Genomic DNA, 16,412 nt, shown 5'->3' with positions numbered 1-16,412 from the left:
GGTCAATTTAGTGAGGGAGACAATAAAAATGGGAAAACCCTCGAGGTTCCGCGCCTTTCCTCGTTCTCGATCTTCATTTATTCATTTGCTTGATTATTCTAATTTATCCTATTGGCTTCATCAAAATCAATCCACAAACAAAGCAGGGTCCAGATGAATAGAATTCTTATTTATTTGACGATCAACCTCTAAATTTTGCTTTCCTGCAATGTCACATCTTGAGCCATTTTTGGGTTAACCGTAGCCGTAGCATGGCCAAAATTTTTATACGTTAGCCGTAAAAACCATCACTCCATTGAGACGCTCTACAATAGGATCACTGTTTTAATATCTATTGATATTGCTGACAGTTTTTCGCCATCTTAGAGAACATTTTTCTGGGTCTAGTTTTGGTCTCTTTCTGGTAACTAGTTCCTAATCTCTACATTTTACTTTTAGTTAGAGATGAACGTCACTGAAGATGTCTTATTTTCCTTCATTCTGCGTGTGAACTGGGACCAAATAAGGTCTCTACAACGTTGGTAAATGTTCCACACCTAACCTATCAGCAATTTGATCCTACAAAAAAAAGAACAACACACATTAATTTTCGATTACTATTCATTATTAAGATATTTCATTATTTCCTCGCTATCTTGCCAACCTTAGCGACCGAAAAAAAATCTGTAAATTAGCTCCCTTGTGTTAACCAATAGAAGAAATTAGCAAGGGCTGGAAAAAAACGATCTTTTTTGTCAATCGGAGTATTGTTAGAGGCGAGAACCTTCGAAGTCAAATTTACAGTAAAACATTTAAAAGTTGTATCGGCTCAAATGAAAAATACAAGTCTTCTTTCCAAAGCCTTCCTTAAGGTCTCTCTTCTTCCTACCACCGTGAGCACTTAAGGAGGAAGGTATGAAATACGACCTTTGGTAAAGAATATTTTTATTGATCAACAGCTTCTTCAGTTGGTGATCTTCCGCTATTCTCGAAAACTTGATGTTTGATTCTTGCCGTAAAGAGAAATTAAATGCTACTCACTCCTTGAGGTAACCTGGACATAAAAGGGCTAAATACTAAAAATCTGACACTACAAACCATATTTTGCAACAGGTTAACGTGATAATGAATGGCGCCGTCTTGACGAACTTTGCGCATGTGTTCTCTTTCAGGATCGCCGGCAACAAGTACCGCGGTCTCGCCTTCAGCCTTAGAAAAAAAACAAACAAACACAGATAATCATATCAAAGGATCGCGTTTCTAAAGAGACCACAAGTGCACGGCCTAGGCTACAGAAAGTAGTCAAATTCATCTGTCTGACACAGTCTTACCTCTTCAACACCCCAATTTTGCGGGTCTATCTATCTGTCAGTCTGTCAGTCTCTCTGTCTGTTGGTCTGTCCGTCTGTCAGTCCGATGGTTTGTTTGTCTATCGGTCTTTCTACCTATCTGTCTATCTGTCTGTCTTTCGGTTTGTTAGTCTGTTTGTTTGCCTGCCAGCCTGTCTGTCGGTTTGTTGATTAGTCTGTCTGCCTGTCTTTTTGTCTGTCTGTCGGCCTGTTTGACTGTCTGTCTATTTGATTATCTCTCTGTATTCTGATATCTACCTTTCTTCGTTACACCTGTCTCCCTGTCTATGTGCGAGTTTACCCATCAGTCTGTCTCTCCGCTGGTCTGACTTTTATCTCTCTACATGACTGCCTCAGTTTGCCTTTCAGCAGTATGTTTGTCTTTTAGCGTTAACTTACTAATACATTTATTATGAAGAGACTCACTGTCTGTCTTTCTATTGGTCTGTCTGTCTGCCTGACCAACTAAGGCCTATATGCCGTTTTCTGTTTACTTGTTCAGTTCACAACTTTCAATATCACATATTGCATCCACAATATTCGGCTTGTCTTACTGTCAGTTTATCCGTCTGACATATGCACGTATTTGTATGTACGTTCGTCCATCCGTCTGTCTGTCTCCATGTCTGTGCCTTTTGGTCTACTTTACTGGGTCCGTCTGTCTACCTGTCGGTCAGTCGGTCTGTGTGTCTGTATCCTTATGCATGTCTGTCTGTATGTGTGATCAACCCCCCCCCCCTCCCCTTCTCTGGTGTCATGCATTTTATTTCCTCTTCCATCATGCCTGTCAATACCACATATCACATACTGACCGGTTCTAAATTTCTGTACTGATCCATCAAAGCTTGCATTCGATCCTCAAATCCGTCAGCATAAACTTTAGGATTTATTGCTACAAAACACTGACCCTGTCGTAGGAAAAAAAAAGGAACACATATGAACCTCACTTAAGAGATTCAAAGGCAAGCTGAAATCAATTTCAAATTGTTACCAAATTTTGCGCTCTTTCTTCCTCTCCTTGCCAGCGTTTGATGTTTGTCCCAAATTCAGATCCCGATAAAATCCCACAGAACACATCCACCATCATGGCTAATCCAAAACCTTTATAACCACCTGAAAATTAAAAAAAAAAAAAAAAATGTATGGAATGGAAAATGTGTCCCTTGATCTTCATACATCGTCAAAACGGGTTGCAAGAAGAAAGGACGGAACAGGTTTTAACCCGTTAACTCCCAAGATCTGATTATTAATTCTCCTCTCTAACTGGTACACATTTCGTTATAAATTAGTTGTGAGAATTTGGTGTTAGATCAAGAAAACAACTTAAACTTGATCAGTTTGAGTATTCTCATTACCTTTTCTGGATAATGTATGGATATCATTGGAAGAAGTTACATATTAATCACCTCTAAGAGTTAAACCTTTACGCCCCAAGAAGAGGGAGAACTTGTTTAAAAATCAAGAGCCTCTTTAGTTGGTGATCATTTCCTTTATTCTCGTGAGCTCGAAGTGTAACTCAGAGGTGATATTGTAAGGAGAAATTAAATACTAGTCACTCTTAGGGGTTAAAGGGTCAAAGGGTTAACTGTTGTTTTCTGTAGAGTGGCGTCAGGACGGGCACTACTCTTTCTGCTTGGTGGATTTCGATAAAGAAGAGAGATTGAATTAAGACACGGAGCCTTACAAGGGACTTTATCGTCTACTTATAGTCACTTTTATGAGACGTTTGTAATTCCCTACAGGAGAGAGAAACGAGAGAATGTTAATCTCTTAAGATAGATTAAAACCAAAATGGTAACAGGAAAGCCAATTAGAAATGAAAAATTGAAAAATGTAGGCCCAATATTTGCCAAATGGTAATTCGAAGACAGACTATTAGGTTCAGCAGCCAAAAAATTGCCTCCGTTGCTAAAGTTCTGTCAAACTGTAAGCATAAAAAAGGAATAAAAATCTAAAAATTTTATTTAAAACTAGTTAAAATTAGCGTTTGAGTCACCTGTAATTTCCTTTCCTCCCAGAGGCAGTAATCCACCCTCTTTTATCGCCTTTTCAGGATCAACAGTTTCCTAAAAAACAGATACAGCTTTTTTTTTCAACACCGTAACTAGATGGACTTTCGTAACAAACTTAGGAAGGTGACGTATCAAGCTTTAGCCTGTTATTAAAGCGGAGAAAGGTACGACACCCTTGGAGGAAACTCCCTTATTTTGGGGAAACTGGTCTGATTTTCGCCATCTGTGGGGAGGAGCGTGGTTCATTTTCCGCAGAGCGGCTTTTTTTTCGAGCCTAACCACAGTGTGGTTTGTGGGTCTTCAATTTTAAATATCATTTAGCCATTTAAGGTCTTAAACAGGGGGCTTTTCAGACCCGATGTTTTTAATGGGGCGACAAGAGACCACATCCTCTCTTATGGGCGATCACGGTGACTGTGTGTTCCAAGAAAACCAATATGAAAGCTCTTGGAAAGTCATATCTTCATCAAGAAGTGTATGCGCCATTTTTAAAACGTGATCTCTTACCGATCCTTTCGAGTCCACACCCCACCCCTGTGGCATTTCAGTTCCTTTTAAACGGCATAGTTCAAGCTGAAACGAAATAAGGGGAAAAATTAATTAAGATTCAGTACATCACACGCCTTGAAAAAAGCTTATAATCACCAGCAATGCTGACACTTTGCTTCGTTCTATTTTTGCTTCCGTCTCTGTGTCCGTTTTGTCTGTCTGTCTGTCTGTCGCACATGTATCTGTCAGTCTGTCCATCTGCCTATCTGTCCACCTGTCTGTCTATGTGTCTGTCAGTCTAAATGTCGATCCGTTTGTCTGTCCACCTGTCTATCTGTCTGTCTGTCCATGCCTGTCTGTCTGTCCATATGTCAGCCTGTCCATCTTTCTGTCTGTCCATCTGTCTGTCTATTTTTCCGTCTGTCTAACTATCCATCCATTCGTCTGTCTAACTATCCATCTGTTTGTCTGTCTATCTGTCCATCAATCTATCTCTCTGTTCGTTTGTCTGTCTGTTTGTTCGTCGGCCTGTCTGTCTATCTGTCTGTCTGTCTATCTATGTGCTTGTCTGTCTATCTTTTTTTGTCTAACTATCTGACTGTCCTTCTATCTACCTATCTGTCTACCTGTCCATCTGTCCATCTGTCTATCTGTCTGTCTGTCTGTCTGTCTGTCTGCCTGTCTGTCATTCTGCCTGTATGCCTGTCTGTCTTTCTTTCCGTCCATCTATTTAGTTATCTTTACCTTGCCATATGCTACTGCTGACACGGCCATGTCCAGGAGGAAACTGTCCCCATCCTTCCCTGGGGCAGCAACTGACAACGGGTTTGTTCCAATGGATGGCTGTAATGAAAATTAACAAAGACTGATTCACCACGCGTACGAAATAACGAAAGAAAAAGCTAACTTATTTATCCTTACGTTTCAATTAATGGCCTGGTCAGGAATCCGCAATGATTTTCATACTGCGATGCTTATAAAAAGTTACCTTAGCTGCTTTGGTTGGTACCACCACAGGGGAAGTGTTTGTCATGCTCATACCCTGAGAAGTGAATAAAGTAGAACAACTCTTGCTTATCATAATAAGTCTTCAAGTTAAGCAAACGTTGGTGCACACCTAACAATTAAAGCAATTTTCAATTGAGTGTCGAAAGTCTTCCGGCATCGCTTTAATTGGTTTTACTTAACTTTGCTCTGTGATTGGTCCAGAAAACTGGCGCCATCCTCTCAATCAATCAGATGCAAAAATAAAAACAATTGCGACGCCTTGGTCATACGCGTTTTCCCGCGCTTCAAGCAGTTTGGTTGCTTTCACTTTGAGTTCTCATTGGCTATTGATAATGCAAACCCTTGTTTTGATTGGTCGATAGGATTACTTTTGTTTTGGTTTTTCGACCCTCAATTGAAAACTGCTCTTATGTCTGTTATTTTCGACTTACTATCATTCCATGTTGTAGTGCTTGACCGCTGTACCACGCTGCGATACCGAAATGTGTTGAGCCTTAAATAAAAATCAAGGGAAAATTGCCTGTCCTGATTATGATCTAGACACGATGTATACATCAGGGGCGGATCTAAGGGAGGGCCGCACGGGGTCGCATATCCTCTCCCCTTGAGATGACCTGCGGCTCACTTCAAGGTTATACAAAATCTGTTGTAACCCTTCAGTTTCGTCGCTCCTTAGTGGTGCACCCCCTCCTGAGCAAAATCCTGGATCCACCCGTGCGCGTACAAGCAGAGAATATGTCTAGTATACTTGCAATTCCCTTTCACGACAACGTCGCGGAAGGACTCCCACAAAACCTCCAAAGACGCAGAAATTTTCAGAGCATAAATAGTTGAAAGTGTGACGCAAAGTGCGCTGGGTGTGCCAGGACGAGGCATATCTCTTAAGAGTAACTGTGACGCACTCCAAGTCACAATTCAGCAGCAGCTATCTGTAATGAAAGAATACGTTACCTTTACATGCAATCCAGCCAATTCCATACTCTTTTGCTTTCTGTATGGCTAAATCCATGCAAAAGTTACCAACAACCTGTTTAAGACAGAAGAGGGTGAATCAAAGCTAGTTAATGCATCGAGAGCTATGCATGTCATGCCTGATTTTCTTGTATTGCGTGACAAGACTAAAAACGAAAAACGTGACAAACGAGGAAAATAAACGTCTTTCCGAGCCGGACAAACTTTAAAGAAATTTAACACTTTTCCTACTCAGTTCACTTGAACATACAGTGGTACATAGCTTCTATTCGGCTTGCAGAAACAAATAAGACTGAAGAGAGCCAAAATGATTTTGGAGGATCCAAGATCCATGTAAGTTGATTGATTGTTGTTTAGTAAATAAAACGGAACGCGATAGTAAACGCCGCGAAAGTAGCGGAGGAGTGAAAAAACGAGGGGAGTTTGAGTCGAGTCGTTGGGTTGTTAAAGAAATGTATAGAGAGCAGTAAGGAGAATATGCACTCTGATGTTGGAGTGCAAAGGGTCAAATTTAGAAAGAAAATGTGTTGAAATTCATACCGGACCAAGAAGATTGTTCCCATCAACCAGTGCGGAGGCTGCAAAGTCCTTTTCAATGCTTGGTTCACCCTTCGGTTGCGTGATGCCATTCTTTATGTCACGAATGTAAATTTCTTAAAAACAAAGTAACGCAGAGTTAAAAGAGCGTTAGCATTATTAAAAAAATCGATGAAATTAATTGATTAATTTCTCAAAGATATTGGCTGATTATAGCTATCATAAAATCCTAGAGTAATATAAGTTATGGGTGCATGCACGTATGTAGCAGCCGGCTAATTCCCTTTTACTACTTAATTTCTAGCTGGAATGAACACAAATAATTGAGTTCGCCGTAGAGAGTGTTAAGTTTGTCTTTTGACCTCGGATTTCCTTATCAACATACGCAAGAATTAAACCTTATATTGCATGTTAAGTACTTTTGAGATCCTAAATTTTGAAGAAGACGGAAATTTTAGAGAAGACGGAAATTTTGAAGAAGACGGAAATTTTGAAGAAGACAGAAATTTTGATCTCGTAAAAAATTTGAAGTAAAACAGTCAGTAAAATTACTTAACACAAGTAGATAATCGTCTCTTGGTCATAAAAGCTAAGGTGATGAGTAGGGAAAAAACTTAACGGGCAAAAAAGAAATGATTCCAAGCGTGAAGTCGGTGATATCGACGAGCCAAAATGAAAATATTACCGATGAAAAGTGAAAGAAAGTGCTTCTAATCAACTCAGCTATAGGAAGGAAACAACGATTATGTTCGATTAGAACTTTCAAAAGATGTTTCCTTTGATCAGATTCCTTTCCTGTTATTTTTAAGCTTCATAGCTACAGATGAATTAATATTTTGAGTAACTAATACAAATCATAATTGACCTAATCGGGAATATGGAAGATTTTACGCCAGTAACTAACGGCGTAATTTCTTCCAGTCGGTAAATTATATACTGTAAGATTTTACGCCGTTAGTTAACGGCTTAAAGTCTTACATACATATACACCGACGCACATAGTGGCGTAAAATCTTACAGTTTATAGACTGTGTTAGTCACATATTACGCCGTTATCTAACTAACGGACCTAATCTGTTTAACCCGTGAGTGAAATGTCCCCTGACATCAGCCTCTGTGAGAACTTGAGAAAGAGCTGCACCGTGCTTTGGATTTGTGCCCACTGATACCATACACCGCTCAACAAACGAGCGCACTTCGGCAACCAGAACCCGCCTGTGCATTTTGGTTTACACTGAGTCGACCACGGTCGGATATACTTTACTATCCCAATGACGGAAAACCATGCGCAAAACAAAAGCAGTTGCGTGACACACTCGGCCGTTTCTTGTTAAGTTTTTACTCGTTGCGTGACTTTCGTTACCACCAAAGTAGCAGGGTTCCAATGAAGGGCTAACGCTAACTCGAAACGTTAGCTTTATAAAATCTTTACGATGGCCAATTTACATTACCAACTCAGTTGATAATACCAAATTATCTCGAAAAGAAATATGGTTTGCTGAGTTGTCAGTGTATTTTTTTCTTTTCTATTTGCGACAAAGGAACTGTGAAATAGAAAATTAACAAGATAGTAACCCTTTCTATGCCCCCTCACCTCCAAGAGGGATATGCATCTGATTTCTCCCAAGTACCACTCCCTGAATCAAACAGTAAGGTCGTGAGAATATAAGAAATGATTGCGAACTCAAGAAGCTCTCTTGATTGTTAGACAAATCCTCCTTGTTAGCACCTTAGGAAATGTACTTAGAGAACTGTATGGAGGATATGCATACTGATGTTAGGGTGTAACGGGTTAAAACCTGTTTCAGAAGTACAAGACGGAAAAAGGCTGAGACTGGCTTTAGAGACTACACTAAGATCTTTCCTCCATTAGGTAATAATTAACAGCAAAACTGTTCATTTAATTATGTACATTCATTTGTTTTACTCCATCTCATTTTTATTCTAATTTAGTTTCACACTTTCCTTTCTATATATAACGTAACTGAACTTATAATAATTTTACACTTGATACTGGTGACACGTTGTCGCCGAATCGTGCGATAAACTAATGAATTTTATTGCATATTAAGCAAGGCTTTTACTGCCTCAGTAGGTAGGCCACACCTAATCTGTCAGCAATTTTATCCTGCAAACAAAAAAAAACCAAAATTCATCACATCAATAATTACAATGATTTTATCATAAATGTAAGAAGGCAGTTTCTTGCTACTGCCTAGCGCCCAAATCTAGAGGTAAGTCAACCAAGATACCTTCAACCCTTTTACCCCTAAGAGTGACCAGCATCTAATTTCTCCTTACAATATCACCCCTGTATCACACATTAAGGTCACGAGAATAAAGGAAATGATCACTAACTACAGAAGCTCTTAATTGTTAAACAAATTCTTCTTGTAAGCACCTTAGGAAATGTAAAGAGAACAGTAAGGAGAACTTGGAGACGTATACTGATGAGAGGATGTGGAGGGCAAAACTAGATGACAGGAAAGACTACAAAAGTAGGTTGGCAGGTCGTGTATGGGACTTCCATTCTGGATTCTTTAATTTCAATACTTCCCTCGCGATGTCTTGCCAAGGGGGTTAAAATGTAGCAAACTGGTTTCACGCATGGTGGACAAGACGACAAACCAACATGTTTTGCCTAGATAATTGTTTGAGCAGTATTGTCATACCGTGTAAAAATGATAAAATTACATCTTTTTGAAGTCAAATAAACTTCAAAACCACGAGCACGAATTGGTTAAGAAAATTTTCCATTTTGCAAGGAGTCCCACGTCTGCCACGAGGAACAAGGTAGTCTCACAGTCGCTCCGGGGAGTCCCAGCTGTATGCTGTTTTACAATCCTATGACAATTTTCAAACTTACTAACTTACTAAACATACTAACCATGGATTTCAGCACATTTTCATGGTAATAAATGCCTCCATCTTCAGAAACTTTGCGCATGTGTTCTTTTTCAGGATCCCCAGCCACCAAAACCGCGGTCTCACCCTCCGCCTGAAGCACACAAATACAGAGGGAAATTGGTTCAAAAATTTTACAAACACAACGTTCATCGTTCTCTTTGCTCTAACTCTCTTTCTCCCACCCTGTCAGTCAGATGGTCTGCTTGTCTGTCTGTCTGATAACCTGCTCATCCATCTATCTAGCAGTCTGTCGGACTGTATGACGGTCTATCTAATAGTCTGCTCATACGTCCGTCTGTCTCTCCGTCCGTCTGTCCGTCTGTCTCTCTGTCCTTCTGTCTCTCTGTCCGTCTGTCCGTCTGTCTCTCTGTCTATCTTACTGCATGCCTACCCATCCTTCACTTTTTACTGTTATTTGTTTGTTTGCGAATTAATCTGTTTGCGTTTGGTTGCGTCTTCATTTCATAACTCTTAAAATCATCCGTCGCACACTGACCGGTTCTAAATTTCTGTACTGATCCATCGAAGCTTGCATACGATCCTCAAATCCGTCAGCATATACTTTAGGGTTAACTGCTATGAAACAATGACCCTGAAAAACAATAACAGATGGTAACATTTCCATTTCAATATGCCATTTTTACAAATAAGCAGTGAATAAAACAGCTGAAATCACTTTGTTACCAAATTATGTACTCGTTCTTCTTCTCCTTTCCAGCGTTTGATGTTTGTTCCAAACGTAGATCCCGATAACATCCCACAAAACACATCCACCATCATGGCTAATCCAAAACCTTTATATCCACCTGGCCAACAAAAGCAATATATTACCCACAACAGATAGTTTCGTCTGATTTCCAAACAATGTGAAAATAGTTGCAGATCAATGTCAGTATCTGAGCAACTTTGCATGCACCTACCCCTCCCCTAGTCCAACATTAACTCTAACTTGTTATCAATTGACGGTTGTTGGATTAGGGGAGGGGTAAGTGCGCAGCTGCTCAGGTACCGACCTGGATCCGACTTACCTGTGATTTCTGCTCCACCTAAGGGAAAAAGTCCACCCCGGTCCATTGCCTCCACAGGATCAACAGTTTCCTAACAAAACGCATATTATCTCCTTCAGAAGTAACATAAAAACACCAACGAAGAAATGAAAAAGTTGAAATAATTATTGCAGTGAATTAAGAAGGCTGATTTTTCAAGCTATGCCCCCTTTAAGAGCCAGTAAAAGGACAACCAATGAGCCGATGAAGTGGCCTTTTTACAACACAGCGGTCAAATGTTGGGCATGCGCGAGGGGATTAATTTTGGCCGCTCACGCACCAGCTTCCTGCGCAAAATTCCGAAGGAAAACATAAGGCAACCGCTGTCTCGCCAAATTAGCGAAAGAAAATTGAAAAGTTCCTAAAGATCTCTGAAAAGAAACAAAGTAGGGAATGGAAGACTCGAGACTTTTCGAACACAAGCTTATTCAAGTACGGGGGTCTTGCTGATTTACCATCATTTTTTTTAGCTTTACCAAAAGAGTCATACGCTTTTAAAACACTGTGACTTACTGGCTTGAAGTGGCTGTTTGTAACCTTTGTGAGGGAACTTTTTTCTGACGGCCTAAAAGCGTGTGACTATGACCTGGTCATTACAACGTTCGCACATGCGCAGACCTTTGACCGGTTTTTTTTTTTTTTAATTTTTTTTACCAACTTCTTGGACAATCGGGATTATGTCCCGTTTAAAGACATTCAAATATCATGAAAATGTCTACATGCCTAGGGATAGACTGGCCCATAAAATACTTCTTCAGAGGATCAACTGACCTGACGTGCCGAAATAAATACAGGGATAAAAGAAAAGAAAGTTAAAATGTGAAAGCTCTTGGACCTCGACTGCAAAAGGCGTGTCTTCGCCAGTCGTAGCATTGCTTGGTAACCGCGGATTTTTCACATGATTTCTTACCAATCCTTTTGAGTCGACACCCCATCCTTGAGGCATTTCAGTTCCTTTTACACGACACATTCTAAGCTAAATAAAGAAAGAAACTCTAAGTTTAAACACGCACATTTAGAAACAAAGAAAGTAAGCAGCAATCTCAAGGAACAGGAAACATATCCAGGAATTTTTATATGAGGATTGCGAATCTACTTCTTGACCAACCGACGCCTACCCATTACCCCCCTCCTCCCCCTCCCTGCGTTACACAAAAGAACAAATCAGTAGGTTGAGTAATAATACGTGATCCAGTTGTTGCTAGAATTTCGGTGTCAGAAAAGTAACAAAAGAACCCACAGGCCCAATGAGGTCTGCACGTTGGTCAGTCTGTCTGCCCTTCTGTCAGTCTTTCTGTCGGCTTATTCATCTTTTTTTTTCGGAGGAAACAGACAAAGTCGAGTCGATCAAACGCTATTTGTTACCTTTCCAAATGCCACTGCTGAAGTAGCCATATCCAGGAGAAAATTGTCGCCTTCCTTCCCTGGGGCGGCAACTGACAGAGGGTTTGTTCCAATGGATGGCTATGTAATGAAATAAGATTAAAACACTATGCGCAATCACTAAGGTAAGGAAATTACTTTATTCATGGTTTACTTGATTGGAATTTCGACAGATGCGATTCTACTTCAACTAAACATAGCTTAGTCAAGACGCTCAGCTGTCATAAAGCTATTTCAGGTGTTTTATTTATTTTTTTACAGAGCGTAGCCAATGAATAATCTTAACACAGTCGATAACGATTTGAAAGTAGCTTGTGCTCATGGAGCATTTTCCTCGCTATTCTCTCTAAATGATTGAAAAAAAAAACTGCTGCTACTTCCTCAACCTGTCAGATGCAAAATAAAATACAGTCATGGCGCGTTATTCCCACGCTCAAGGTTGGTTACCTTGTGTTTGCGGGCGGGTGGGTAACCTGTGTTATTTTGAATTTTGATCGGCTCGTTCCAAAATTGCCTTTCTCTCTGATTGGCTCCTGTGTTAACTTTTTGTTACGGCAGCCAATCCGAGAGCGCAAACGGGTAAACAAGTAACCAATCCAAAGCGCAGGGAAAAAGCTTAAACGAAGCTAAATCTGAAAACGTATGGACACAAATAGCCCAGAGCGACGGCGAAGCAAAAGGTGAAATGAGAGTAACACTTACTCAAGACGACAGGTGACGCAAACATTTTTTACTTGTTCGATGACTTTGTTAATATTCTGTGCAATGTTAGTGTGTGCACTATTGTCTAGTCTGCGCTTGTAGATAAGTCAAACTCTCTTTACTCTGACGCAAGCTCGGGTGTTTGTTTCATGTTCTTCATAAAGTAATCAGGGAACCCAATAATCGACGTACTGTATTCTTAAGAAACTCACCTTGGCTGCCCTGGTTGGTACCACCACAGGGGAGGTGTTCGACATACTCATACCCTAAGATACCGAAAGAATGAAGCAACTCTCACGTATTTCAATATTTTTCCACTCTAACTAATAATTTTTTACCGACGCGGAGGTTACTATTGATGGACAAATACCGCGCCGCTACCACTTTCCCCGACAATGAGGTTAGTATTTGTTTTAGCATAAACCATACAAGGTGAACAACTTGCGGAACAAAAAACTGCTTTATTTTTATCAAAGGCTAAGAGAGTTTAAAGTCTCGCGCACCGTGCAAAGGCAGGTGCGCGGATATTGCTACCCGTGTACCGATAAAATATTTCTTTCAGTAGAAAGACCAACACGCTTTATAGTGGGAAAATAAAATTTTTCTTTTGTCTTGTTATTGAAAATTATCACATGTTTCACTCTTAACATCGTCATTGATGTACCGTGTGCTCGCCAGTTTTCGTAAAACAAGACTTTTTATTTTAGTATTTTGCTCTAAAAATTTGAGGTTGGAACGAAAAACTACGAAAACAGCAGTGGAATGGAAAGCCACTTTATCTATCTTCAGTGCCTGGGTAATCACCCTCGAGAAATCCTAACCCGCCTGAAGCACTAGTCAGTTTTGGGGGATATTCTTCCAAAATATAGTGCCGACATAGATGTGGGGTGTTTTTGACTTACTATCATGCCATGCTGCAGTGCCTGAGCGCTGTACCAAGCAGCTATACCAAAATGCGTAGAACCTGAAACGCGACAAGTGAGGTTTGACGGTTTTTTCCAAAGTTCTCATGGAAAGACCTAACTAAATGGGTGGGGGGGGGGGTGTGGACGGGGGGAAGCAGAAACCCAATGTTTTTTGCTTCGATTTAACCACACCTCACGGAAACAGTCACTTCTTAAAACATTCTACAGTTTTGACACTAATCCACCCCCTACGGTTTTTTTTTGTAGGAACTTTTTCGTTTTTGCGTATCCAAAACAATCCTCAAAATCAGAAAAACGTAAAACTCGAACACGACGGCTTGGTTTGTAAGCAGAAGAGTCAAAATTCACCGTGCGTAGCGCTTGATCGAAAAAATGGCTGTTTAAATTTTTCCCCGCTTTAGCGATTAGCAGTCTACCTGGAAGCCCCTTCCTTTTTCGGTGGGGTGATAAAAGATGGGCGGGGGAGGGGAAGGGGTGCATCGTTACATGACATTCCGTAAACGACTGTGAAGGAAGTCCGAGTGTTCGCCTGATTGCGTTATTCCGTCGGAAGCAAAGCTTCACTACTTGTTTAGGACAAGTACACGCCTACAACAATGTTTACAGAAATATTAGTTACCTTTACACACGACACAACCAATTCCATATTCCTTTGCTTTCTTGATGGCTAAATCCATGCAAAAGTTACCAACAACCTGTTTCGTGACAGAAAGAATTAACTCAAATGGAAGCGTTGCTTCGTGTTTTATCCTAACGTAGATTAAGATCGTCACGCAAATTTAAATTACGTTGCGTGACACGACTTAATGACAGAGGCACTTCATCGAACGAATAAAATTTAAGACTCAAAGAGCGTGAACAAAATAATCACCCTATAAAACTGAGATTGAAAAAAGATTTGATTTTTTTCTCGATTAAACCAGTTAGATTGGGAATCTAGATCCGATCTTGTAAGAATTTCAGTTCCAAATATCTCATATGCTTTAAAAGATGTGTTTACAGTTTCCTTCAAAAGCACTCACGCATAACTTGGCACAAAATTACGTAACCCCAAAAGACTATAAACTGGGATTTCACGGTGACTTGCACGGTGACTTTTCACATGCAAAGGACAAAATTAAAATAAAAAGAAGCTTGATTTATTTACCACACCAGGAAGATTGTTACCATTCACCAGCGCAGTCGCTGCAAAATCCTTTTCAAGACTGGGTTCGCCTCTCGCTTGCGTGACGCCACTCTCGATGTCACGCATATACATTTCTTTAAAAGAGATAACGCAAAGTTAAAAAAGTCTCGATTAAGGGTTGTCAAGAGTGAGCATAATCAATTTTGAGAAGCGAGTCACATGTTAGTCGCATGCTCACGGGTTGGGTAACGCTTTCTTGGTTGTATAACTATTTTAAGGAAACCTCAAGCTCGGCGGGGCGAGGTGGGGAAAGCAATATTCTATTTCTTGTCACTGCTTTGAGATGATGTAAAATTTAAATACAATTCTAAATATGAAATACTTTCTATAGATGTTTTTTCGCCTTTCAGAACGTTTTCAGACATATGCCAGTTCCTGTGAAAAACTGCGTTCGTATACGTTTGTTACATCGAAAATTCATCCAAGGTTATTTTTGGCATGTAAAAGAAAAAAGAAACATACTTTCTCTCGTCTGCAGAGGCGAACAATCTTGCTTGCTTGTTTTTAAGACTGTACGTTGAACAATAATGGTCTATTATAAAAACGATGATTCAACTATAATCGCTTACCTAATCGGTAGAGCCCGTGAGTAAAATGACCTCTAATATCAGCCTCTATGAGCATATTAGCGATAGCTACACTGTGTTTGGGATCTGTTCCTATAGCTGTCATACATCGCTCTATAAATGAGCGTGCCTTTACCACCGACACAAGTTTTGTCATCCTGACCTCTTTATATAAGTGACTAAAAGAAAAATCTTCTATGCAGTCGGGAGATTGCGTGACTCAGCTCTATGAGTAACACGAGATTCGAGTCCGCAAAAAAAATTGAATTTTGATCGCGTTCAGTCTGTTCAGTACAACGTCGAGCACTTTTTTGATGGATCTGTTACTGAATAAAAGTTAACTTTCGCCCAGAATAAGGTATTCATGTTCTTTTCCTTGTAGCATAAAACAAACAAACAAATAAACAGGTATTCATGTTCTTTTCCTTGTCGCATAAAATAAACAAACAAATAAACAAATGATAATATAAAACAAAATTATGTTGAAAAATTCAATCGGCTTATAGCCAATTAATACTGAGCCTGAGGAGTTAAGGGGGGGGGGGTTACAAGTTACCTCTATTTCCTTCCCCCCCACAGGAATTTGTATCATAAGCTCTGCATTCAGATAGTAATGATACAATCATAATTGTGGGTGGGTGGGTCTTGCTGCCTATGACTGGCATCTATAAAAAATATAAAAACATATAATTATTTGGTTGCTTATGAATGGGGGCCTAAATAGATTTTTAAAAAATAGTTTTACTAACACTTTTCAGTCATCCACCAAAACTTCTGGCTAAAGCTCTTTTTTTTTCATAAGTACAGTGGAACCTATATTAGGCATCACCATATTAAGCAGTCAGTTTTCAAAGTCCCAAATTTTTCCCTGTTAATTAATTACAATAACTTTCATCGCTATTAAGCAGTCACCTCTCTGGTGGTCACTGTAGTGATGTATCCTTAATCCTTTCACTCCCATGATCTAATTAATAATTCTCCTTACTGTCATACAATCTTTTATTATTATTTGTGAGAATTTAGTATTGGATCCACTTTAAGTCCCCTAAGTTATATTCTGTTTTATTCTCATCACTTTTCTGCTTGATATTGTACTGATATTTCAAGGCAGGAGAAGTTTTCTTCTAGTCACTCATGGGAGTTAAAGAGTTAAGAATGCCTTCATCATGGGAATGGTCGGCAAGACTGCATGACTAGATATCAATAATGAATATTAATGTGGTGAAATGTATGTAAGTGAGGTGAATGCTGATTTAAGAGTGTTGTAAGTTGTGACTGTATAACCAGAATATTGATAGACTTTACAGTCACCCTTTACTGAGTCCCAGCAGCTGATTTGTTTTGTTCTTC

At 39.7% G+C, this 16,412-nt stretch overlaps 2 protein-coding genes across 3 annotated transcripts; both read right to left on the bottom strand.

Moving 5' to 3' along the window:
* Positions 1-306: 306 nt before the first annotated feature.
* Positions 307-7,673, bottom strand: LOC113670436 (uncharacterized). 2 transcript variants are annotated; one of them, XM_027186577.2, is made up of 12 exons: positions 7,416-7,673; positions 6,350-6,462; positions 5,789-5,864; positions 5,269-5,330; positions 4,818-4,871; positions 4,574-4,672; positions 3,848-3,913; positions 3,325-3,394; positions 2,320-2,441; positions 2,141-2,236; positions 1,078-1,188; positions 307-558 (listed from the first exon to the last, which is right to left on the bottom strand). In XM_027186577.2, exons 1-12 carry the CDS (start codon positions 7,567-7,569, stop codon positions 511-513), a joined length of 1,071 nt encoding a protein of 356 aa, XP_027042378.2. In that variant the 5' UTR covers positions 7,570-7,673; the 3' UTR covers positions 307-510. The 2 variants fall into 2 exon arrangements, with proteins under 2 accessions (XP_027042378.2, XP_089042954.1); XM_089186828.1 differs by lacking the exon at positions 3,848-3,913 and having other exon boundaries at positions 7,416-7,667.
* A 572-nt stretch (positions 7,674-8,245) lies between these two features.
* Positions 8,246-15,285, bottom strand: LOC113670442 (uncharacterized). Its single transcript, XM_027186583.2, has 12 exons — positions 15,066-15,285; positions 14,458-14,570; positions 13,930-14,005; positions 13,287-13,348; positions 12,597-12,650; positions 11,665-11,763; positions 11,210-11,275; positions 10,282-10,351; positions 9,938-10,059; positions 9,750-9,845; positions 9,234-9,344; positions 8,246-8,474 (listed from the first exon to the last, which is right to left on the bottom strand). Exons 1-12 carry the CDS (start codon positions 15,217-15,219, stop codon positions 8,427-8,429), a joined length of 1,071 nt encoding a protein of 356 aa, XP_027042384.2. The 5' UTR covers positions 15,220-15,285; the 3' UTR covers positions 8,246-8,426.
* Positions 15,286-16,412: the final 1,127 nt, after the last annotated feature.

This window comes from Pocillopora damicornis, chromosome 11 (assembly GCF_964200805.1).
Source record: "Pocillopora damicornis chromosome 11, jaPocDami1.2, whole genome shotgun sequence".
Taxonomy (NCBI): domain Eukaryota; kingdom Metazoa; phylum Cnidaria; class Anthozoa; order Scleractinia; family Pocilloporidae; genus Pocillopora; species Pocillopora damicornis.
This window is presented reverse-complemented; position numbering and strand designations above follow the sequence as displayed.

Coding starts and splice junctions, on each gene's coding strand:
- LOC113670436 (XM_027186577.2), bottom strand. CDS start 7,569: ATGCACAGGCGGGTTCTGGTTGCCGAAGTGCGCTCGTTTGTTGAGCGG. Junction 5,865..6,349: donor GGAACAATCTTCTTGGTCCG/GTATGAATTTCA, acceptor TGTCTTAAACAG/GTTGTTGGTAACTTTTGCAT. Junction 2,237..2,319: donor AAGAAAGAGCGCAAAATTTG/GTAACAATTTGA, acceptor TTCCTACGACAG/GGTCAGTGTTTTGTAGCAAT.
- LOC113670442 (XM_027186583.2), bottom strand. CDS start 15,219: ATGACAAAACTTGTGTCGGTGGTAAAGGCACGCTCATTTATAGAGCGA. Junction 9,846..9,937: donor AAGAACGAGTACATAATTTG/GTAACAAAGTGA, acceptor ATTGTTTTTCAG/GGTCATTGTTTCATAGCAGT. Junction 8,475..9,233: donor AAAATGTGCTGAAATCCATG/GTTAGTATGTTT, acceptor TTTTGTTTGCAG/GATAAAATTGCTGACAGATT.